Source organism: Symphalangus syndactylus, chromosome 5 (assembly GCF_028878055.3).
Source record: "Symphalangus syndactylus isolate Jambi chromosome 5, NHGRI_mSymSyn1-v2.1_pri, whole genome shotgun sequence".
NCBI classification, from domain to species: Eukaryota; Metazoa; Chordata; class Mammalia; order Primates; family Hylobatidae; genus Symphalangus; species Symphalangus syndactylus.
Window position 1 is genome coordinate 85,946,789 of NC_072427.2, and position 23,224 is coordinate 85,970,012.

At 54.8% G+C, this 23,224-nt stretch overlaps 1 protein-coding gene and 1 pseudogene across 1 annotated transcript in view; one reads left to right on the plus strand and one right to left on the minus strand.

Annotated features, from left to right (window-relative positions):
- Nucleotides 1-1,135: 1,135 nt before the first annotated feature.
- TSPEAR (thrombospondin type laminin G domain and EAR repeats) overlaps nucleotides 1,136-23,224 on the plus strand; it is a 194,705-nt gene continuing 172,616 nt past the window's right edge. The window contains exon 1 of the mRNA XM_055279891.2: nucleotides 1,136-1,275. Within this exon, the coding sequence (XP_055135866.1) occupies nucleotides 1,194-1,275 (82 nt within the window). The 5' untranslated portion in view covers nucleotides 1,136-1,193. The remainder of the gene's footprint in view (nucleotides 1,276-23,224) is intronic.
- On the minus strand, nucleotides 8,892-9,736 carry LOC129483083 (keratin-associated protein 10-1-like; annotated as a pseudogene).

Below are 23,224 nucleotides of genomic sequence, written 5' to 3' on the forward strand. Positions count from 1 at the left end.
TTCTGAAACTAGCAGGAGTGTGTGCACTTTGTGGGCCTGTGAACCAGGGAAAGCCATCGGCCTCCGACCAGTTTGCCAGGGCCTCCACACCAGGCACAGAAACCCAGCACCCAGTTGCGTTGGAGATTTCTGCAAGAATGCCGCGTTCAGTGCTGTTTGGAGAGGGTGGGGGGCAGGGCACTTTTGTAAAAAGAATACTCCTAGTTAATAGCTGCTCCCCTCCAGTGGCATTTCATGCCCACTGCAGTGTCGAGAGGTCAGACGCGAGGGTCCTCGGCTCTGGATGAGTGACCATGGCCGCGCCCCTTCCCCGAGGGACACTCACCCGCTCCTTCTCATTAGCTGTTCCCTTTAAGGACCGACTTCCCTCCAGAGGGAAATTCCTGAAACCCAACAGTTGACAAACCCACACACCCTCGGGAGGGCTGGGCACCAGATAAAAAGCCCTCCGAGGGAGCCCAGTCCCTCCTGAGGACGGCCGCTGCCGCCGGGGGACCCAGCAGAGCCCGGGACCTGCCGCCTAGACCCCCCACCCCCCGCAAAGCACAGGACCTACCTCTGGGACCCCCCCTCCCCACCACAGCAGAGCCCCGACCTGCCTCTGGGACCCCCTAGCAGAGCCCCGACCTGCCTCTGGGACCCTCCAGCAGACTGTGGGGACTGCTGCCGAAACCCCCAGCCAGAGTGCACCCACCCCACCCGCTCCCGGCCTGCCATGGTCGCCTGTGCCCCTGGTCCTAAAAGGCAGTGAGCCCAGAGAGCCTGCGCCTGAGGGAAACGGTCTTCTAAGTTTCTCTGGCTTGTTCTCAGCTCTCCGCAGCACGATCTATTTCCGTCTTTCCTTTTGGAAAGTGTGCTTTGCCAGTGACTAATCCCAGGCCGTGCCGAGATTGTTATCACCTGTCACCTGCACGCAGGACCCAAGCCCATCAGGGAAATGAAGAGATAAACCAGCGGCTGCAGCCCAACCTGCCAGGGCCACCTGCCTCCCGCAGGCAGCAACCAGAAGCTTCCCCACCGCGACCGCCAGGGCCACCTCTGTCCCCGCTGCAGGCTGCTGGCATGTGGCCGTCGCAGTGACCCCCGGGGGCCCCGCGGCCGCCCCTGGGAAGGCTGACGTAGACGTCTGAGGAGCAGCCACTTCCCTGCAGGCTGAGCGGAACCCTGGATGGAGCTTGGCACCCAAGCCCCTCATGTCTGCCCTGCTGAGGCTGTGTTTTGTGCTGCCCCTGGTGGCCCCCGGCCACGGCGCGCAGCGTTGGGAGCCCTGCACAGGTAAGGCAGGGGCATGGGAACTCGGGCGGGGGTATCTTGCAGGGGAGCTGGGAGGGGCGTCAAGTCACAAATGCCACTTTCTAACACTGATTCAAGCCGCGGTGCCTGAGGATGCTTTGGCAGGACTGGCAGGTAGCACCCTGGGGAGACGGGCAGCGGCGGGAGGAGCACAGGTGGGGAAGATGAACGCGCAGGGCGGGCAGTTGCAATAGAAACGCGGCTCTTTAGAACGCACGCAGGGTGGGGACGAGCTTCAAGAGCTAACCAGCAGCCACGGGGCCTCCACAAGTGCTTACCTGCTGGGCCTCCCGGGAAAGGCTGACACCTGCTTTGGGAATGAAGAATAAAGTCGCAGCAGCCCAGCAGGCCGCTGTGCACAAGCCGTTTCCTTAGCTGGTGGAGGTGCCCCCAGCCTGCACTCCGCAAAGCGAAGGGCCACACCGGGCCTGCTCCTTACCCACATGAGCAAAAAGATGGAGACACAGACACAGCCCCAAACACAACCACCTCCGGAGTGAAGGGCTCGGTTCTTTGGGGCGTAACCTGGTCTGAGTGGAGAGCCCGGGGCTGGCTCACCCGGGGGCCCTGGCGAAGCCTGGGGGTCTCCTTCCCACCTTTTAGAAAGGCTGTTTGGCTTGCTCATGACCATGACCCGCTAATACTTTTCTAGAGTTTCTGCTGAGGGATTTTACTTATCAAACCAAAATTTAATAAAGTAACAGGACAACTAGAGCTAGTCACTAGAAACCCGGTTACTGGACAGTAAATTAGTGACTCGAGCACTCAGGCTACGCGGCACGGCTATCAGGGGAGGCGAGGAGATGGCTTGCGCTTCTGGTTTTGTTTGCAAATCATGCATCCTTGGTTCCCTGGAATAGATAAGTCCACCCCCGGCACCAGCACCGGGCCACAGCTCTCTGCTCGGATGGCACTCAGATCCCCATGACATGACCAGGGGATGAGCACGATCACCCGAGTATGGAACGCGCTGACTCGAGTGGGGGGTGGGGGGTGGGGGTGGGGGTGGGGGGTCGTAAACGTGCCTGCCCACCCAGGGACGGATGGCTGTGCCTCCAGGACAGCCCTCGGGCTGTGCGGTGGGAGGTAGGCAGGGCTTCCGTGCTGGAAACATTACTGCCTGGGTGTTGGGGACGGGACTGAAGCCCCTGCCCCCTGGGCTCCAGCACAGCTGCACCTGCCCGCAGGGACTGCCTTGGAACTGGGTGATTCTGCAAACAATACAAGAGCCAAGTCGGCTTGTGGCAGAGCAAAATCCCCTGGCTTCACGCGATCGAGGGCCCAGCGCCAGCCTTTCTCCCTCCCCTGCTCGGGGACCCCGGGGCAGCTGAGCGACTCCTCAGTACACCCTGCAGTGGGGGGGGGGGTGGGGGGCATGAGTCACAGACATGTATTTTCATGTTCCCTTTAGCTCAGGGAACAGAACCAACCTGCATAATAATAATAATACAGGTTATTTATAAAGCCCGCCCCCTCTCCCCTGAAGCTAGGTTGCCAATAGTTAAAAGATGACCCAGTTATAAATACCACGAACCAGGGAGGAAAGATAAAAGTCACGTAATAATATTGAGCTAAATTTGGAACACTCCCAAGAGACTTGCATAAGGGCCAGCCAGGGCTTCAGATCATTCTGTAGAAGTCACCTTGGTTCCATCCCTTTTTGGGAAGCACAGGCGCTTGCTCGCTCTGTGGGGTTCTGTGGGATTCCGCCTTAGCGTAGGGCCCCGCTGGCTGGGGCTGTGCCGCTGTGCGCGTGAAGGCACCGGGTCGTGGCTGCCCCGTCTCAGCTTTCTAATCCTGCTCCGAGTCTGTGCCCACGGCGTGGAGCCGCGGCGGGTGGTTGACCCGCAGGTCACAGGCGGTCGTGAGGCTGGGGGTTTGGGTCTGCCACGGGGCCTACGCCCCTTCTCTGGAGTTGTCGGGAGGGGAACCTGCTTTGATTTTCGGCGCTCATTCCCCTCTCATCTCTCGCTTTCTAGGACTTACTTTGCTAATTAAGTGGCTGCCAGGCTTTGGGGAAGTTGTGGGCTGGGATTTTCAGGCGGCTCCAGCCCCGTGGGCAGCAGTGGAGGACAAACCTGTGTTTTTACACCACACCGTAGGAAGCCTCAGTGCGAAGGGCGATTGCAGGGACCCTTCCGATTCTTGTAAGGAGCCTGTGGTCCGGGCTGCACCGTGCTGCGGACCCAGGAGAGTGGGCTGCACCCTAGGCTCGGCACCCCTCATTCAGAGCAACCCACTTCACTTCCATGTGGACAGGAGATCAAGGCAGGAGGTCCCGTGGGAGCCCTCTGAGGAGCGCTGGACCCAGTGGGCGGGGTCACTGGTGGGCTCTGAGGGGCTGGGCAGAGGGAGGGCTGCGAGACTGGGAGTCCGGGAGCTGCAGGATGGAGGGCGGCCACGTCTCTTTCCATTGCCTCTCCCTGTCCCGAGTGTTACCCCAGGAACCGTCAGCGGTGGGGACCGGTCACGCAGGACCCTGCTCAGTGAGGCCTCAGCCCGTGAGCTACCTGGCTGTCCTCATTCACTCCCCTTCCCCCTACATTTGCTCAGCATCCATGCCAGGAAAGGCCGTGCCCCCACCCGGGATGTGGCAGCCACAGGCCAGGGCCCCTGCCCACACGGAGCTGGCAACTTGGCCAAACTGCATCTCTGCCCGGAGCGAGTGCCGTGAGGTCCCGCGGGCTGTGCCTGCCCTGCAGGTGTCCAGGAGGGCCTCAGGGAGCAGCATTCGGGGAGGGGACTGCAGGAAGGCTGTCAGCTGGTGGAGAGACCCCAGGGTGGGCTGAGGGAGGGATGAGGATGGTTAGGTCTCTGGGCCTGGGGACGGGAAGGGTGCATCCCAGGAGCTGGAGAAGGCACTGAGGAAATAAATGATGGCGCAGATTTGCATCTTAAAAGATCACTGGGGTTTGGAGGCTGCTGGCTGGAGCCCCTTTGCAATAGGAGGTTGGGGGAGGTTTTCCAGCCCAGCCCTCCTACTTCCACTGGTGCTCCCAGGAGCTCTGCCCTCAACCTCTGTCCTCTGCACTTCAGTGCCTAAAGGAGTGTGAGCGCTGGGGAGTCCTGGTCCCTGGCGAGGTCTCCAAGGCCGCTCCTGGAAGGCTCTGTGCCAGCGACACCTTCTCTTGGCTGCGTGTGCATGACCAAAGCCCTCTGAGTGTCCTGCAGTTAGGAAGCGTGCTCATTCCTGACCCGGCAGCCCACTCCTCTGTCCAGGGGGCGCAGCTCCCCACTCAGACCAGGAGCCTGCAGTCTACCCTGCTGGGGGCTGGGGGAGGGATCTGAGCTCCAGCCTGTTGCCCCCAATGCATGCATGCATGGGTTACCCCCAGCGCACACTTGCACTCCTTCTCTCTCCCGTCCTTTCTCGCTCACTCGCTCTCATATCTCTATCGCCTCGTGCTGTGGTGTGTGTGTGTGCGCGCGCGGGGCGGGGAGGGGGGGGAATCGGGGGGCACAGGCTAGGCAGCCAGGAGGGATGTGCGTGACCCCAGGGCTCCAGGAAGGGTGGGGGACCGAGGCTGAGGGACCCGCTGGGAACGGACTGTCCGGTCCACTCCAGTGGGCCTAGGGCTTGTGGCATTTTTCTATCATGTTTAATTACTGAATCCGTTCATGTTCTGAAATGAATGACCCCCGCCTATAGAGAATCAGAGGCTTAGCCGCCTCACCCATCACCTTTGTCTCTCAGAAAACAAATCTCAGAGTTAAGGACCCCCTCATTCCCTGCTCCCAGCCAGGCGGTCACTCTGGGACTCCTGAAGCGCAAATTGTCAGTGGCCACGACTTTCCTTTTATAAAATCCTAAATATAAGGCCAGCGCTTTCCCCCCTCCGCTTCCACGGTCATCAGGAAACAAAGAATGTTTAGCTTTAGGGCTGAGCCCCATACACTCTGTTGGACACTAGGGTTCCGCTCCACACAAGCCAAGGGTCTCCAGCCTCTCTGTTTCCAGGATAACGAGCCGCACACACAGGGCCCCGATGGTCTGGACTAGGTTCCCATCTATCTGAAGGCCCCTCCTCTGCCCCTCCCTGCGCCCCGCAGCTGCGCCGCCTCGGCCTCCGCCTCTGCCACTACCCCTCACCCTCCCGACCCTGTGTCCTCTCTCCCCCTACCCCCCCTGCCCTGCGTCCTTTCCCCACCCCTATCTTCCTGGTGGAGACCTTGGTGTTGCAGTGGGGGCAGGGGTGGAGCAGCAGGAGTGGGGAGGGCAGGTGTGGTGCTCCTGGCTGTCACCCCCGTCCTAATCCCAAATCCACGTCCAGTGGACTTCGCGCCCCGATCGCCTGGGCTGGGGCTAGGGGTGCTCGCCCAACCCCACCCAACTGATAAATGGAGGCGACCCCGCAGGATTCCTCACTGATCCCACAACCCCCAACTGATGCCCGCGCCAATTCCACTAGGAAAGCCGGGCGGGGGCGGACGTGAAAGCGGGTGCTTCCCAGCCCGCCTTTGTCCTTGGAGGGGTTGGGGGTGGGGGGACCCCATCTCTCGATGGCTCACTTTTCATCCCCCCCACCAAGGTGGGGCTTGGGGGTGGCTTTGGCCCTGGGTGGGGTCTGCGTAGGAGGCTCTGGCGAATCCAATCCCATGGGCACCTTGGGCACTGTCAGGGGCTCAGGGGCGCCGAAGAAAAACAGAAGAGAAGCTCGTCTCGCTTCTAGGGTGACCTAGTCGGGTTCAGCCTGGGGACCCCCTCCCTGCCCCCTGTCCCAGCATCTGGGAAAGGAAAATGGTGGCGGGGCGACCCCTGAGGCCTGGAGCTGCTCGATCCCCGGCACCTCCGCCTCGACTGCCCCCTCTGAGAAGTGGGTGAAGCGCAACCCAGCAAAACTACTGCGTGGGAAGCATTTAGCGTGTGCTGCGTGCGGGTCGGAGCCGGGGACTCAGGGAGGATCGTTCTGCACGGCTGGGGACAACGGTGTGTGCGCGTGCATGTGTGCGCATGGGTGCGCGCGCGTGTGTGTGTGTGGGTGTGTACGCGTGGGTGTGTGCACGTGGGCGTCTACGCGTGGGTACGTGCGCGGGTGTGTGTGCATGGGTGCGTGCGCATGGGTGCACGCGTGGGTGTGTACGCGTGTGTGTGTGCATGGGTGTGCACGTGGGTGCGTGCGCATGGGGGTGTGCGCGGGTGTGTGCACGCGTGTACACACAGCTGCGCGGAAGAACCCGGGACGCAGCTGCCCTTCCTTGGTTTTGCCAGTGCATGTTTTCTGTGGTTTCTACCAGGGCCTGATGTTGCAGCAGGGGAGGCGCTGCCAGCTCTACCTGGCCTAGGCCGCCAGTGGGCACTGGGAAGGGTCTGGGGGGACCTGTGCTCGCACTAGGCCTCGATCTGCAGCTGGGGGTTATGGGCTGAGCTTGGGGCACCAGGCAAGAGTCACCAGTGATTGGGGACAGGCCATCACCGGCCACAGAGAACAGGTCAGTGCATCTGGGTGGGGTGGGCATCCAGGGCTCCTTTGTAGTTAAACTGTGCTCCCAGAGGCAGCTGGGCTCCATCCAGGGTCCGTGGATGGCGTGCAGGGGCTGTGACATGACACTGGGTGGGAGCTGCTGCATCTTTCTCCTGAAAACATCTCCCCAGTGATGGGTGCGGAGGCAGCACACGGCTGAGTGGGCAGCACCTGCCACTGTCACCCACCAAGGCTCCTCTTCTGGTCCCCGTGGTAGATTTCTGGAAACTTCCTGTGGGCCCATCCTGGAGAGACCCTTGCTCCTCTTGTTAATCCAAGCCTTAGTGGAAAGACCCTCAAGCTGCTGCCCCTCGGTTTTGAACGATCTGGGTAACCAGCTCCATCCAGGTGTCCTCCTTGAAAGTCTGGTGTGTTCTGTCTCATGTGTTGAGAAACCTGTTCTGAGAAGGCCGTGGGTTTTACCCACCAGCTGGAGGCCAACAGCTCTGGCAGGTCGGGGCCTCCCCGCACTGTTTGCGTTCCCTGGGGGTTGGGGGTGGACTTGGCTAGAGGGAGGCTGATGATGTCACAGAGGGGGTAACGTCTGGACTGACAGGCCACAGAAAATTTCAGGCCCCAACAGCCAGGGAAGTGGGGAACTGGCTTTTCTTACCCCGTGTTCCATGGTAGGGACCCCTGGAGAGTGGTGGGGGGGTAGGGTACCCCAGGGAAGCAGGGGGCAGGGTCCCAGCTACCTCCCCACCCCCAGGGGCTAGGAAGAAGATGGTAGGACCCAGTCTGTCTGAACCCATTTACACCAACCCCGCTTTAATTGTGGGAGGGCCCTCCTCTCACTGAGGGTCGTTGCCGGGAGAGTGCACTGGAAAAGCTGGCCCAGTCGAGGGCATCTGCCCCACACTCTCCAGGGGAGACAGAGGCCAGGCGATCTTAGACCTGCACTGAAGGTCCTGGGAACATCTTGCTGGATTTCAGGGCCTCCTGGGATTGCAGCCCTGTGCACCCCTCTCAGTCCCACCCTGTTCCAGCTCCACTGCAGCTGGGGGGACTCAGGAGCTGGGCGGTGGCATTGGTGTGGTGTGGAGGGGACAGCAGGTGAGGAGGCGGCTCTGGTGAGGAGTGAGGCTGGGTGTGGGACCCTTGGGGATCCTGGAAACACTGGCCCCAAAGGAAACCGCCAGAGAATGGCCAGCTTGGGCCCCAGATCCCATCGTGTGGGATCCCTAGGTCATGTACCCTTTGGCCTCTTTCCCTCTGACCTCTGCCACACCCAGCTAGACCTGGGGCCACAGAACAGATGTTGCCATTAGCCTTCACAAGCACAATCAGAAGGCGTTGGCCATTTAAATAAAATGCCAGGGTTCCAGGGGAGAGGGAGGCCCCACCCCATCCCACCCAGGAGCTGGCTGACCACAGCGACACTCAGCTTCAGCTATGCCTGCAGAGGGCCCCACACAGAGGCCAACCTGGGCCCTGTCCCCGCGGTTCCTCAAACTCACCAGGGACAGGGAGGCATGGGGGCACCAGGCCCCTCCTGCCAGGGAGCCCTCTGGCCAGATGTGCCACCAGAGACATCACCACCTGAATCCTGGATTTGCAGCAGGGTCACCCTGAGAGCCGCCTGGAGGTGCAGATCCGGGAGGCCTGGGCCGCGGGGATGGGAGTCTGGAACTCAGTGCCACTGGAAATGCTACGACGTGGCTCATCTCTAGGGTTGCCGAAGCCAGGGCTGTGTTTGCATAGAGGGCCCGAGAAAGAATGAAATAGAACACTAGGCTGGGAGAGGAGCACGCAGAGGCAGGGAAGGCCAGTTTATTCATTGTGCAAGGCACGTGGTGGGCAAGGGCGGCCGATGGCTTGGAAGAGAAGGGCAGTGGGGGGCCAGGGACCTCCTGTGGCTATGGGGCAATATTCCACCAGGGAACACCCGGGGCCCCTCAATAACAGGAGAGGGCTGTCTCATGGTCGCCTGGGCCTGGCTTGGAGGTAGTGGATGGGTAAGCCATGGTTGTGGGGTATGAGGTCAGCCAGCTTGCACACTGCGGTGTGTACCAGTGCGGTGTGTACCAGTGCGTGTGCTGAGAGGTCAGCAGTGAGAGAGGCTGGGGAGAACCTGAGCCTGGCTGGCCCTGGGGGACGTGCCCGTCAGCAGCTGAGCTTCTGGCCTGAGCAGAGGCCTCAGCAGGAGGGGCGGGAGCACACAGGGCAGCAGAGGAGGGACATGCAGGAGGCTGGGCGGCAGCAGCTGGGCTGGCAGGAGAAGGCGGGCGCACAGCAGGAGGGGACGGGCATGCAGCAGGCGGGCCTGCACACAGGGTGGCAGAGGAGGGACACGGAGGAGGAGGGTCTGCAGCAGGAGGAGGTGCAGCAAGCCGGCTGGCAGCTAGACTGCTGGCAGCACAGAGAGGAAGCCCCAGAGCAGACAGGCACATAGCTCACAGGCTTGCAGCAGACAGTCTTGCAGCAGATGGGCACACAGCAGGACTGCTGGCTAGGGGAGGAGGTGCAGCAAGCTGGCTGGCAGCTAGACTGCTGGCAGCAAAAAGAAGAATCCTCAGAGCAGGTAGGCACACAGACGGGCACATAGCAGGTCTGCTGGCAGGGGGAGGAGGTGCAGCAAGCTGGCTGGCAGCCAGACTGCTGGCAGCATGCAGAGGAATCCTCAGAGCAGGTGGGCACGCAGCACACAGGCTTGCAGCAGACAGGCTTGCAGCAGACAGGCACGCAGTAGGCTTGCTGGCAGGGGGAGGAGTGCAGCAAGCCGGCTGGCAGCTAGACTGCTGGCAGCACGAGGGCGTGCAGGAGCTGGTGCAGCCTGATTGGCAGGGGCTGGGCTCACAGGCTGCCTGGCAGCAGGGGCTGGACACACAGCTCCCTGGGGTGCAGACCAGGGTCAGGCAGGGGGCCGGGGTGCAGCAGCTGGGAGCATAGCAGGGGGGCTCGCAGCAGCTCTCTGGGCAGTTGTCCACCTGCCAGGAGCCGGTGCAAGCACTGGAGCAGATGGACGTGGTGGACGCGGCCATGCTGGGGGTTGAGCTGGGGGAGATGGGAGGGAGTGGGTGAGGGAGCAGGGGAGGGAGCGGAGGAGGGAGCGGGGTGGGGAGGAAGTGGGGAGGAAATGGGGGAGGGAGCAGGGGGAGGGCAGGAGCGGGGTGGGGGGGAGCCGGGGAGGGAGTGGGGGAGGGAGTGTGCGGCGCTCAGGGCTGGAGCTTTTATTTCCCTATGTGCTGGGTGTTGTCTCAACAGGAGGCTTCTCAGTCTTCCTCTTTCCGTGCTGGTGTTTGGAGCCGGTTCTTGGGAGCCCTCATCAGGGCTGGTTTATTTTCCCCGGAGAGGCCACTGCCTCATAAAAGCCCCGGCTGAGTTGGGTCTGGGCTGGCAGGTCCTGATTGAGCCTGGTTGGTGGGTAGGGAGGATCACGCTCCGGGATCTGAATCCTTGGGTGCCGGGCTCTCATCTTGGGGGACCCAGTGATGGGGTGACTTGGACTCTGAGCTCATGGAATGGCTCATGTGTGAGCCCCACTCTGGGGCCTGTAGCCCCCTTCCATTTGTGTTTGTCGCCAGGTCTCTGCGGGTGAAGGGAGGGTGGTTATTCCAGGCCCAGCTCTGCCCGTGACTGCGGCCCACGGTTCCTGCCTCAGGCTGCACCCCAGATGTCTGTGTGCTGCCCAGGGCAGCAGCAGCCCATGCGTTTTTTCTGCCAACTGATACACGTGGGCTCCAGGTCGTGGGGTTGTGTTTGTGGGCAGGGGACCAGGTGGGCTGGCAACTGGCGGAGCAGTGGCTGCCACACGGAGGGTGTGAGTCCCTTCCAGCCATACCTGCTCACAGCGCCTGTGGTGCTGGCACAGCAGGGTCTCAGCCAGGTGTGTGTGGCCGCACTGCACGTCACAAGCTGGGGGCTCTGGAGGCCCCGTGGGCTTGGCTTTAGCCTCTGCTGCCCGCCAAGGAGGTGGTTGGCGCTGCTTCTGCATCTTCTTCTGCGGCCCTCGTGCGTGAGCACAGACCCTCATGCCCAGTGCACCTTTCCTGGGGGCCGAGCCGAGGCGTCCATCCACGGGCCCTTGGACAACCCCTGGGCTGCTCGTTGGTGGTCAGGAGACAGTGGCTGATGCTCTGCCAGAAATGATGGTCGTGGTGTCCACTCTCAAGGAGGCAGCGGGCACGCACAACTGCACTCAGGCTGCCCCGGCCCTGGGCTGGCAGGACAGAGGCAGCTGCCTGTGGGCAGGCAGGGGGCGAGGAGACAGCACTGTGGCAGGCCGCAGGTGCCTGTGGGGCACACGGGGGCAGCTGGAACACCACGACCACTACAGGGTGGGAGCCCAAGGCAGGGAGGCCCTGCAAGGAGGCAAGGCTGTCAGGTCCTTGAAGATCGAGAGCAACTTCGTCTGCCAGGGATTGAAGGGGCCAGACCTGACCCATTAGAAGGCTGGGGCTCTATTTCACGATTACTATTTCATTATCACTATCATCTCAATGACATTTTAAACAAGAACACCCGGAAATTGTGCAAGTTACGTTGATCATACAATGCTTCACATACATTTGCAGAGTTTCTCATGGCTGCTATAATAAATCATCACTAACTTGATGGTTTAAAAAACAGAAATGTATTCTGTTATTCTGGAGGCCAGATGCCTGGGAGCAGTGTTACTGAGCAGAAAGCGAGGAGTCTGCGGAACTGTGCTCCCCTCCAGAGGCTCGGGGAGGCCCCTTTGTTCCTCTTGAGCTTTTGCTCTGTGGGGTGGATGGGGGCCTCTGCTCGCATTGCTTCAGTCTCCACCTCTGTGCTCACATGGACGCCGCCTCTCCTGGGTGAAGTTTCCCTGCCTCCCTCTCATAGGAACGTGTGTGACGGCACTTAGGGTCTCTCCGGCTAAGCCAGGACCATCTCATACCTCAGGGTTCTGAACTTGGCTCAGAGATAGAAGACAGAGAACGTGGACCTCGCAGAAGGAAAACAGGGCAGGAGATGCTGGAGGCTGGAAGGACAGGGCAGGGAGGGTAGGGAGAGACTTGTTGAAAGACACGGAATTGCAGCTGGTCAGGGGGGACACGTTCTAGTGTTCTATAGCAGGGGGTCCCAACCCTGGTACCGGGGACCACTACGGCCGTGGCCTGTTAGGAATTGAGCTGCACAGCCAGAGGCGAGTGGCAGGTGAGTGAGCTTTACTGCCTGAGCTCCGCCTCCTGCCAGATCAGTGGCAGCACTGGATTCTCAGAGGAGCACGAACCCTGCTGTGAACTGCACATGCCAGGGGTCTACGTTGCTCTTTGTGAGAATCTAATGTCTGATGATCTGCCCCTGTCTCCCATCACCCCCAGACGGGACCATCTAGTTGCAGGAAAACAAGCTCAGGGCTCCCACTGATTTGACATGATGGTGACTTTTATGATTATTTCATTATAAATTACAATGCAATAATGGAAATAAAGTGCACAGTAAATGTAATGCGCTTGAATCATCCCCAAACCATCCCGCTCCCCAGTCTGTGGAAAAGTTGTCTTCCACAAAACTGGTCCCTGGTGCCATAAAGGTTGGGGACCGCTGTTCTAGATAGCACTGTAGCATGACTGTAAATCAGCAAGAATATATCGTTTCACGATGCTGGAAGGAAGGTATCGAATGTTCCCCGCAGAGAGAAACAGTCCGTGTTTGAGATGATGGGAGCTCTGGGCACCCCGGCCCGACCACTCCGTGCTGTCCCTATGGAAGCATCACTGGGGACTCCATGGATATGTACAATAATGACGTGTCGGTTTAAAAAATGTTTAAGGATCTTAATCAGCAATCTAATCAATCTGCAAAGTGCTTTTTCTCACTCCAAGGGCAGATTCACAGGTTCCAGGGATGAGGGTAGGGACATCGTCTGGGGGAGTGTCATTTCGCCGCCACACCTTCTTTCCCGGGGTTCTGTTGGTTTCTGCCTGTGTCCACCTCTCACCTCTGACTTGGCTTGCACGACCTTGGAATATCACCCTGTGGGCTGCAGTTTCCTTTTCTGCGAGATGGGGTCATGGCCCACTCACCCCCCAAGGCCACGTGAGGATTATGTGGTTCCAAACAGGTCACGAAGGCTTCCTGAAGGTCAGCCACTGTTTTTATTGGCCACGAGGCAGTATCAAGCTTAACAGTGACACCTGAATTTCCTCTCAAGCCTGGAAAGCCTGGGTTGCCTTCAGGTGGAAGGTTTCCCTGCTGCAGGTGGGTTTAACCAGACACTGCTGAGGGGCTGAGGCTTCAGGGCCCTCAGGAGTTCTTTAACCGTGAAGTTCCCACTGCCCGGCCCCAAGGCAGATTCAAACCACTGACTTCATGGATATCGTGAAGTTCTAACAAAATAGAAGGCCTTATGCGGCACCCCTGGGGCTTCCAGGCCCCGCTCCCTGTGTGCTGTTTGGTTGGCAAGTGGGGCTCCGGGAAGTCTCTGCTCCCTTGGCGCTTCTCATGTGCACTGGCCTCCTCTCTCCGGTCCTTCAACGCTGAGGGACTGCACAGGCGGGGGCGGCAGAGGAGGGGCCCCAGCAAGGACAGAGGAACGGCTCTCCCTGCCAGGCACACGCGACACCCAGCACGACTCCGGCCTTTGTGCTGCGAGCCCTTTTCTTCCTGCTCTCCAGCCTTCTTGGTGGTGGAACCCTGGACTGGAAGGCAGAGTGTCTCCTGAAGTCACCAAGTTCTTCCTATCTTTCTCCAAAATCAGCATCTTCTCTTGGACAAAGAATATGCTTTCTTCCAAAAAAAAATTCTGTAGAAGAATCTCTGTTGTCATGGGGCAACTCTCAAAGCACGGGGCGGCGTCTCCTAGGATGCTCTTACCTGTGGACAGGACTGTTGGCAGCCCTGCTGGCCCAGAGCTGTTTAGCAAATCAGGGGCCAAAGTCACCCTAAGCTGAAGAAATGGTGGTGGGGAGAGGCAGGGCAGACCCCAAAGATATCTTCAGCTCAGTGAAGATGGCAGGGCCCAGGGCAGGGCGGGGGGCGGGGGACGGGGTGGAGTCCAGCTTCCCCAGCCTGTCAGGGGAGAGGGCAGTTTGGAGGAAGACGCTAGTTCAGCTTCAGATGTGCCCAGGAGCAGCTTCCCTTCAGTCTGGGGGCACATCTGGAGGCCGCCGTAAGCGTGGCTGGGAGCCCAGGGGAGGCACCTGGTTGGAGGCCTGGAGTTTGGGGGCAGGGAGAGAACGCACATAGAGAAAAGTCAGAGGAATGGGCGCAGGAGCTGAGACAGACGCAGCCCAGAAGCCCAGGGAGACGGCGTTACAGGGCCAGGCGCAGCAGAGGCTGGTCGGCAGAGTGAGGGACAGAGGGAGAGCGACCTCAGCACCGCAGTTCTTGGCCAGCTGCGGGAAGAGGGAAGAGAAGAACGGTGTGTTGGAGGAGCTGGGGGTGAGATGGGGTTGTCAGGAGCCACTTCCTCTGGGAGGTGCAAGGCAGCACTGAGTCAGAGGCTGCAGTCAGGAGGGAGGGGCTTTCGGCTGCATCGCTTTTCTTTCCCCCACCTTTTTTTTTTTTTTTTTTTGAGACAGTGTCTCCCTCTCACCCAGGCTGGAGTGCAGTGGCTCAATCATCGCTCACTGCAGCTTTGATCTCCCAGGCTCAAGTGATCCTCCCACCTCAGCCTCCTGAGTAGCTGGGACTACAGGTTCATGCCACCGTGCCCAGCTATGTATTTTTTATTTTAATTAATTAATTAATTAATTTTTTGAGACAGGGTCTCACTCTGTCGCCCAGGCTGGAGTGCAGTGGTACAATCTCGGCTCACTGCAGCCTCCACCTCCCGGCTCAGGTGATTTTTCTGCTTCAGCCTCCCGAGTAGCTGGTACCACAGGTGTGTGCCATGATGCCCTGCTAATTTTTGTATTTTTAGAGACAAGGTCTCACTATGTTGGCCAGGCTGGTCTCAAATTCCTGGGCTCAAGTGATCTTCTGCCTCAGTCTCCCAAAATGCTGGGACTGCAGGCCTGAGCCACATGCCTGGCCTTTTTATTTTTAATGGAGACAAGGTTTCACTCTGTTGCCCAGGCTGGAGCTTCATCTATTTTCTGTTAGAAAAGACTTCAAGATATTCATGATCTGGGCAGCAGGTTTCAGACACAGGAGTCATAGGGGCAGTAGAAGGAAGCTGAGCTGCTTCTGGAGCTGGAGAGGCAGGACAGCCTTGGGCAGCTGAGCCTGGGCGTTCCTCCCGGGACTCTGAATCTCCCTGTGAGGACTGAGGGGCTGGGCTGCAGGTTGGAGCGAGCCATCCTCTCTGTGGGGAGCCAGGACTCTGCATCCAGCCCGCCCCCACTTGGCAGGCACTGGCAACTCCGCGGGGAAATGCGGGGTGGTGGGGGCGGCTGTGCCTGCAAGTGACCCTGCTGCCACCTCTGACACTCGCCCATCGGGGCCCTGGGAGACGGACTTGCCTGCTGGGCTGGGGTGGGGACGGCCGCTCCGTTTACCCTCCCTGGGACTGGTACATTCCTGCGGGGACGGCACCAGTGCCAGACTAATGTGTCCTGGGCCTGGAGAAGGGCTGAGGCTGGGCGCGAGGGCCCCAGGAGGCTGCACCTGTGTCCTGGCCTCCTGTCGGGCTCGTCAGCAATTCAATCAGAAATGACTCAAAGAAGAGAGCAAAGTGCAGCCGGGCTACGTGGAGGGCGTTTGTTAGGACTTCCAAGCATGGTCCTAGAATGGCCAGAGGAGGCACAGCAGCTTCCAAGGAGGCGAGACCACAGGGGCCTGGAATGTGGGAAGTGGTCTGGAAGAGCAGGGAGAGTGGGTGGAGGCAGGGTCGTCTGGAGCTTAGCAGGAGCCCCCAGGGCTCAGGGGAAGAGAGGCTGTGCACGCATCTCCAAGGAAGAGACAGACACCAGAGCAGCCGAGGGGCCGAGGGGCCAGCAGTGGGAGAGGTGGGGGACTCATAGTGCCCAGTGGCCCTGGGGGATGTGCCTGGCAGCAGCTGGACTTCTGGCCTGAGCAGAGGCCTCAGCAGGCCATGGGGGAACATGTGGGGCAGCAGAGGAAGGACCCACAGGAGGCCAGGCGGCCGCAGCTTGGCTGGCAGGAGGAGGTGGGGGCACAGCAGGAGGGGACGGACATGCAGTGAGCAAGTCTGCACACGGGGCGGCAGAGGAGGGACACGGAGGACAAGGGTCTGCAGCAGGAGGTGGTGCAGCAAGTTGGCTGGCAGCTAGACTGCTGGCAGCACGAGGGTGTGCAGGAGCTGGTGCAGCCTGATTGGCAGGGGCTGGGCTCACAGGCCGCCTGGCAGCAGGGGCTGGACACACAGCTCCCTGGGGTGCAGACCAGGGTCAGGCAGGGGGCCGGGGCGCAGCAGCTGGGGGCGCAGCAGGAGGGCTCACAGCAGCTCTCTGGGCAGTCATCCACCTGCCAGGAGTCGGAGCAAGAGTCACAGGAACCAGGAAGGCAGACGCAGCTGCCATAGCTCAGGTCGCTGGAGCAGATGGACGTGGTGGATGCGGCCATGCTGGGGGTTGAGCTGGGGGAGACGAGAGGGAGTGAGTGAGTGTCTGGGTGCTGGATGGGAAGGAGGGAATGAGCGTCTGGGTGCTGGATGGGAAGGAGGGAATGAGCGTCTGGGTGCTGGATGGAAAGGAGGGAGTGAGTGGGTGCTGGATGGGAAGGAGGGAGTGAGTGGGTGCTGGATGGGAAGGAGGGAGGGAGTGAGCGTCTGGGTGCTAGGAGCTTATATATCTCTCAAGCATGTGTTTGTTGTCCCAGCACAAGGCCCCAGGCCTCTTTCCTTGTTGGTGTTTGGGGCGGTTTCTTGAGGATGCTCACCACGGACCCTGTAGCGTAGCTCAGCTCCCGAAGCTCCCCAGGTGGCAGAACTGAGCGGGACTGTGGGGATGTGGAGGGAGCCGGCCAGTGGGCTGGAGCGCAGCCTCTGCATGGACCACAGAAGGTCAGCAGCCCCTGGCCGCCCCTCTGTGATTGTCTTTTGGGATTGCTTACTATTATTTCCCCCTAATTTCTTCACACTCAGTTGAGTCAAGGATGTTTTTCTTCTTGTTTTATATTCTCTTTTTCTTGAATCCGTAGACCAATGAATGGCTTGGGAGCTGGATTTATTTATTTATTTTTTTGGCAAACAGTCATGTGTTAGGTCTTGCTGTGTGTCAGGAAATATTCTGAGCAAGTTCGTAAATATGACCTCACTAACCCATACATCAACCTTGTAAAGTAGGGGTTGTTATTATTCCCACTCTACAGATGGAGAAACTGAGTCACAATTAAGAACTTGTGCAAAAGCCTGCGCCAGCAGGCAGAGGAGCCTGCACTGGAGGCCTGGCAGGCCCCTATTCCGTGTTCTTAGCCATCGACCTCTGCTGCCTCAGAGAGCAAGGGAGGTGGGAAATCAGCATGAGAAACCCAGACTGTGTGAGAGGAGCAGGGCGGAGCACAGTTTAGACATGGCCGTGTGGGATTGATGTGGAAGTATCTGATGGGTGCCCGGAGGGTTGGGCCTAGCTATGAAACAGGAGCTCCTTCCATCTAAAGAGAGAGGATTTGGGTTTATTTATGAGTGGGAATGTGAAAACCATTATTGTGAAGGGAAGCTCCGGTTCAGAGTTCAGAGGGGTTGTTCTAGGAGGTTGAAAGATTTCCTTATGGGAAGTGAATTGTTTTTAATTTTGAGAAGAAGACATTCTGCAGCCTTTGTGGTTGAGGACGCTGGAGCCCCAGGGCTAATCTGGCCTGGAGGATCCTGAGATGAAGGGAGAGCTGCTTGGCTCTGCCTGGAAAGTTGGAGGGCTTCAGGCCCACAGGCAGTGACCAGCAGTTGAGGGCTCGAGGTGTGTGGTGGATGGGCCCCTTGAAGTGTAAAGCCCTGGTGTGTGGTGTCTGTGGGTCTCTGCGTTGTAAATATTACCCTGTGATGAGACGGAGGCCCTGGTGTGTGGTGTGTACCCCTGTCCCGCTGTGGTGAGATGAGAGCCCCGGTGTGGAGTGTTAGCTGTCGTCCGTGGTGTAAATATTCGTATCCTGGCTGATTTCAAGCTATGAGCAGTTTAACAACCTGCTTGAGAAAATTCTGAATATTTAACAATCATTTCTCCTAAGCCAAATAAACTGGCCCACCACAAGGGACCAGGAACTTGGAGGAAAAATTGGACTTGGGAAAAGGGTCTTGGGATCGGAGGTCATTGCAACCCTGAGGGAGCGTGAGGCAGGTTGGGGCATGGCCAGGGAGAGGCCAGAGGGAGGGCGGACCAGCTGGTGCCTCTGGCCTGGGTCGTGCATTCATTTCCTGCTTTGTGTCATGACCCGACCCCCCACCTCTCAGTAGAAGGTCTGAGAAGAGATGCTTTGAGGACTGAGACCCAGGGGCCTGTTCTATGCAGATTCAGAGCCTGTGGTGCACTTGCCTGCCTGAGAGGCAGCGCAGCGTCCAGTCCAGTGGGAGCAAAGGTGCGGGGACAGGACCAGGAGAGTGTGAATGCCCCGAAGCCACAGGAGTCGGAGCGGGGTCGGGGGAGCCTGGATAGGCTCCCCACAGTTTGGAGGGCACTGTCTCTTGTTATTTTATTTGGATTATAAAGAGTGACCTCAGAAGGCCAGAGGATCTGGGGACATCTGGGTTAAACACCTCCGAGGTCAAGTGTCTGCATCAAGCAGCTCCTCCTCCAGCCTGTGGCAGAGGCCTGCAGGGTTGGGGCAAAGCACGACCCGCCTTGGGACAAGTCCAGGGGAGACCCTCCATGCTCTGTGTGAGCAGAAGGGATATGGAAGAGCTGGAAGATATGCCATTCCACCCGGAGTGTCCTTGGCAGGTCTATCTGACCTTCATGCTGCACCAGCTCACGGAAGCTCTGTGAGCGCCGCCTTCCCTCCGCTTCCTCCACGAGCTACTCAAGCCACTTTTCTGAGACTCAACAAGGTCAACAACCTGCAGCCTTGTGTGCATTATTTTCATTATAGGCACTCAATAATTGTTGTTTATTATCACATGTACTTTATCAATACATGTACATATGTATAAAGTACACATGTACTTTATCAATACTTGTGTGCCAAAACTGCATATTCTTCCATTTGATTGCCTTTAAAAATGTTTTATTGTGATAAAATATATAACAAAATAGCCAACTATTTTTATCTTTTAAACATTGTGGTAAAATATACGTAGCATAAAATTTACCATTTTAACCATTTTTAAGTGAACAATTCTGTGGGTTAAGTACATTCACAGTGCTGTGCAACCACCACCACCATTCACCTCCAGGACTGTTTCTTCTTCCCGAACTGAAACTCTGTCCCCAGTAAACATTCACTCCCCATTTCCTTCTCCCCACTGTCACTGGTCACTTCTATTCTACTTTCTGTTTCTGTGAAGTTGCCTGTTCTAGATATTTCATGTAAGAGGAATCAAACAATATTTTTGTGTGTGTGACTGACTTATTTCACTTGGCACAATGTTTCCAATGTTTATCTGTGTTGCAGTATGTGTCAGGACTTCTTTCATTTTTATGGATAAATAATATTCCTTCATATGGATATACCATGTTTCTTTTCATGTGGAAATCTAGTTTTCCCAGCACCATTTGGGGAAGAGATGATTCCTTCTCCATTGAATGGTCTTGGCATTCTTGTTGAAAATCGGTTGACCATGAATGAATAGCTTTATTTCTGGACTCTTAGATTCTATTGCTTTTTGTGTCTGTCCTTATGTTAGTACCACACTGTTTTGATTACTGTAGCTTTGCAGTAGGTTTTAAAATTGGGAAGTGTGAATCCATTCATCCATTCATCTGTTGGTAGATACTTGGGTTATTCATACCTTTTGGCTATTATGAATAATGCTGCAAAGAATGTTGACATACAAGGATCCATTTGAGCCTCTCTCTTTTTTATTTACTTATTTTTAATTCTTTTGGGTACTCCTTATTTCCTGAGTCATGTGGTAATTCTATGTTTAACTTTTGAGGAACCACCAAAATGTTTCCATAGTGGTTGCACTATTCTACATTCCCACTGGTAATGTATGAGGGTTCCAGTTTCTCCACATCTTTGCCAACACTTGTTATTTTCCTTTTAAAAAAAATTACGGCCATCCTGGTAGGTGTGAAGTCGCATCTCATTGTGGTTTTGATTTCCATTTTCCTAATGAGTAATACTGTTGAGCATCTTTTCATGTACTTATTGGCCATTTGCATACCTTCACTGGAGAAATGTCTACTCAATCCTTTGCCTATTTTTTAGTTGGGTTGTCTTTTTTTTGTTGAGTCACAGTCAGATGTATGATTTGCAAATATTTTCTTTCATTCTGTGGATTGTCTTTTCACTTTCTTGACAGTGTTCTCTGATTCAAAAAAGTTTTAAATTTTGATGAAGTCTAATTTATTTTTTCTTTTGTTGCTGGTGCTTCTTGTGTAATATCTAAGAACCTAGTGTCAAATCAAAGGTCATAAAGCATTTTTCCCATCTTTTCTTCTAAGATTTTCATGGTTCCAGCTACCATATTTAGGGCATTGATCCATTTAGAATTAATTTTTATATATGATATTAGGTAAGGGCCCAAATTCATTCTCTCCCATCTGGAAATCTAGTTTTCCTAACACCATTTGTTGAAGAGATTATTCTTTTCTTATTGAATTATCTTGACACTCTTGTTGAAAATCAGTTGGCCATAAATGTTTGAGTTTATTTCTGAACTTTGAGTTCTGTTCTATTGGTCCATATGTCTATTGTTAGACCAGTAGCACACTGTTTTGATTACTGTAGCTTTGTAGTACATTTTGAAATTAGGAAGTGTGAATCCTCCAGCTTTGTCCCTCTTTTTCAAGATTGTTTTGGCTATTCTGAGCTCCTATAATCCATATGTGCTTGAAGATCAGCTTTTTCATTTCTGGAAAAAAAAGAGACTTGGAATTTTGATAAGGACTGCATTGAATCTGTAGATTTCTTTGGGTAGTACTGCCATTTTAACAACATTAAGTCTTCTAATCCATGAACATGGATGTCTTTCCATTTATTTACGTCTTCTTTAATTCTTTCAGCAATGTTTTATAGTTATCATTGTACAAGTCTCTTACCTCCTTGGTTACATTTGTTACTAGGTATTTTATTCTTTTGGATGCCATTGAAATGGAATTGTTTTTCTTAATTTCCTTATCAGATTGTTCATTGCTGGTGTGTAGAAACATAAATGATTTTTGTATGTTGATCTTGTACCCTGAAACCTTGGTGAATTCTTTAATAAAGCTCTAGTAGCTTTCTTGTGGATTCTTTGGGATTTTCTATAGATGTGATCATGTCACCTGTGAATAGAAATAATTTTGCTTCTTCCTTTCCAGTTTTAATGACTTTTATTTATTTATTTTTCTTGTTTAATAGCTCTGGCTAGAACTTCCAGTACAGTGTTGAATATTGGTGGTGAAAAGGGACATCCTGTCTTGTTCCTAATCTTAGGGGGAAAACTTTCAGTCTTTCACTGTCAAGTATAATGCAAGCTGTGGGTTTTTCATACATGCCGTTTAGCAAGTTGAGGAAATTCCCTTCTATTTCTAGTTTTCCGAGTGTTTTAAAATCAGGAAATGGTGTTGGACTTTGTCAAAGCCTTTTCTTTGTTAATTGAGATCACGTGGGTTTTTTCACTTCATTCTCTTCGTGTGGCATACTACATTGATTATTTTTAATCTGGAACTATCTGTATTCCTGGGATAAATCCAACTTGGTCATGGTATATAATCCTTTTAATATGCTGTTGGAATCACTTTGCCAGTATTTTGTTGAGAATTTTTGCATCTGTATTTACAAGTCATGTCCATCTGTGATTTTCTTTTCTTTTGATGTCTTATGTGGGTTTGGTATCAGCATAATGTTGGCTTCATAGAGTGAGTTAGAAAGTGATCCTTCTATTTTTTTCTTTCACAACTTGAGGAGGTTTTTGTTAAATTTTTAAAAAATGTTTAGTGATATTCACCAGTAAAGCTGTTGTTGGGTGGAGTGTACTATACGTATCTTTTGTGAGTAACTGGTTTATAGTGGGTTCAGTTCTCTATTTCCTATTGACCTTCTGACTAGATGTTCTGTTCCTTATTGAAAATGAAATATTAAAGTCTCCAGCTATTGTAGAACTGTCTATTTCTCACTTGAATTCTGTCAGTGTTTGCTTCATATATCTGGGGACTCTTTGTATGGTGCATATATGTTTCTAATTCTCATATCTTTGATGAGTTGAATCTTTTATCAATACACAATGTCCTCATGCATTTTTGCAATTGGCACACTATGGATGAATAGGTCCTTGATGTTCTGTCTCTCAGTTCTTAGTGTACGGATGGGGACATAAGGATTCTTGAAAGAATAAGCTTATTAAAGAGAAAGTCAGCTGTAAGTAATGGCCGATACATCATATGGTGTTAACAGTTATACGTCAGAGACATAGGGGTGAGTGCCATTCTTTGCTATCAGCTCTGTTCCCTGGCCTGATGATGCACATGCTAATTCCGTAATCTCTTAAAGCTTGGAGAGAGAGAGGGACTCAAAGCAACAAGGTTGTAAAATCATGTTCTTAGGAGACATTTCAGATGCTACCTAGGTAAGGGGGTGAGCCGGGGAGAGAGAGAGAAGTGGGGAGAGAGGAGAGAAGGGGAGAGGAGGCGAGGGGAGATGAAGGAAAGGGAGGGGAGGAGGACAAACTGATAGGTGTCTGGATTCTCCATCCCACTTTAAATTAGAGAAGCTGTGTTTTAATCTGTTTTACAGACTTGGCATCTAGGTCAGATTCAGTTTGAAAAAATATTTCCACTACTTTAAAATATTTTGAAAAGAGCCTGGCATGGTGGTGCATACCTGTAGTCCCAGCTACTTGAGAGGCTGAGGTGGAAGGATCACCTGAGCCCAGAAGCTTGATGCTGGACTGGCAACATGGCAAGACCACCCCTTCTCTATAAACAAACAGACAAACAAAAATGTAGAAAAGCAAATGACCACACGCCCAGAGGATAAAATACATGCTACTTAGTCTTAGAAAAACACATATGCTTACTTAATAGTTTTATGGTTAATAATTTGCTGTCATGTTTATTGCTTATCTTAAGAACTGTTTATCTTCTGCTTAACCTGTTTATTTAGAGCATGCTCATCTTTGAAAGCGTGGGCTGAATGCTGACCTCCCGGACATCATGAGTGTCGTTCTGTGAGTGTGTAGCATTCGGTGCTGCTGATGAGATGTCTGATGCTAATCTGATTTTTATTGCTTGCGGGTGACTTGTTCATTTGTTTGTTTGTTTGATTTTCTGGAAGCCCATGGGAACCACTTGTTATCTTTGATGTTATATAATTTCAACAGGACATATCTAGGATTTTTCCGTTCATTTTTCTTGGCATCACTTGGTTCTTTTCAGCCCGAAGACTGTGTCTTTAGCCTTGGGAAATGTTCCTCTTTAGGGGTTTATTTGTGCGTCCTCTCATCATTCTCACTGTCCCGCTTTTTGGGACTCCCACACATCAGGGATTACATGCACTAGATCAGTCATTTATGGTATTTTTTC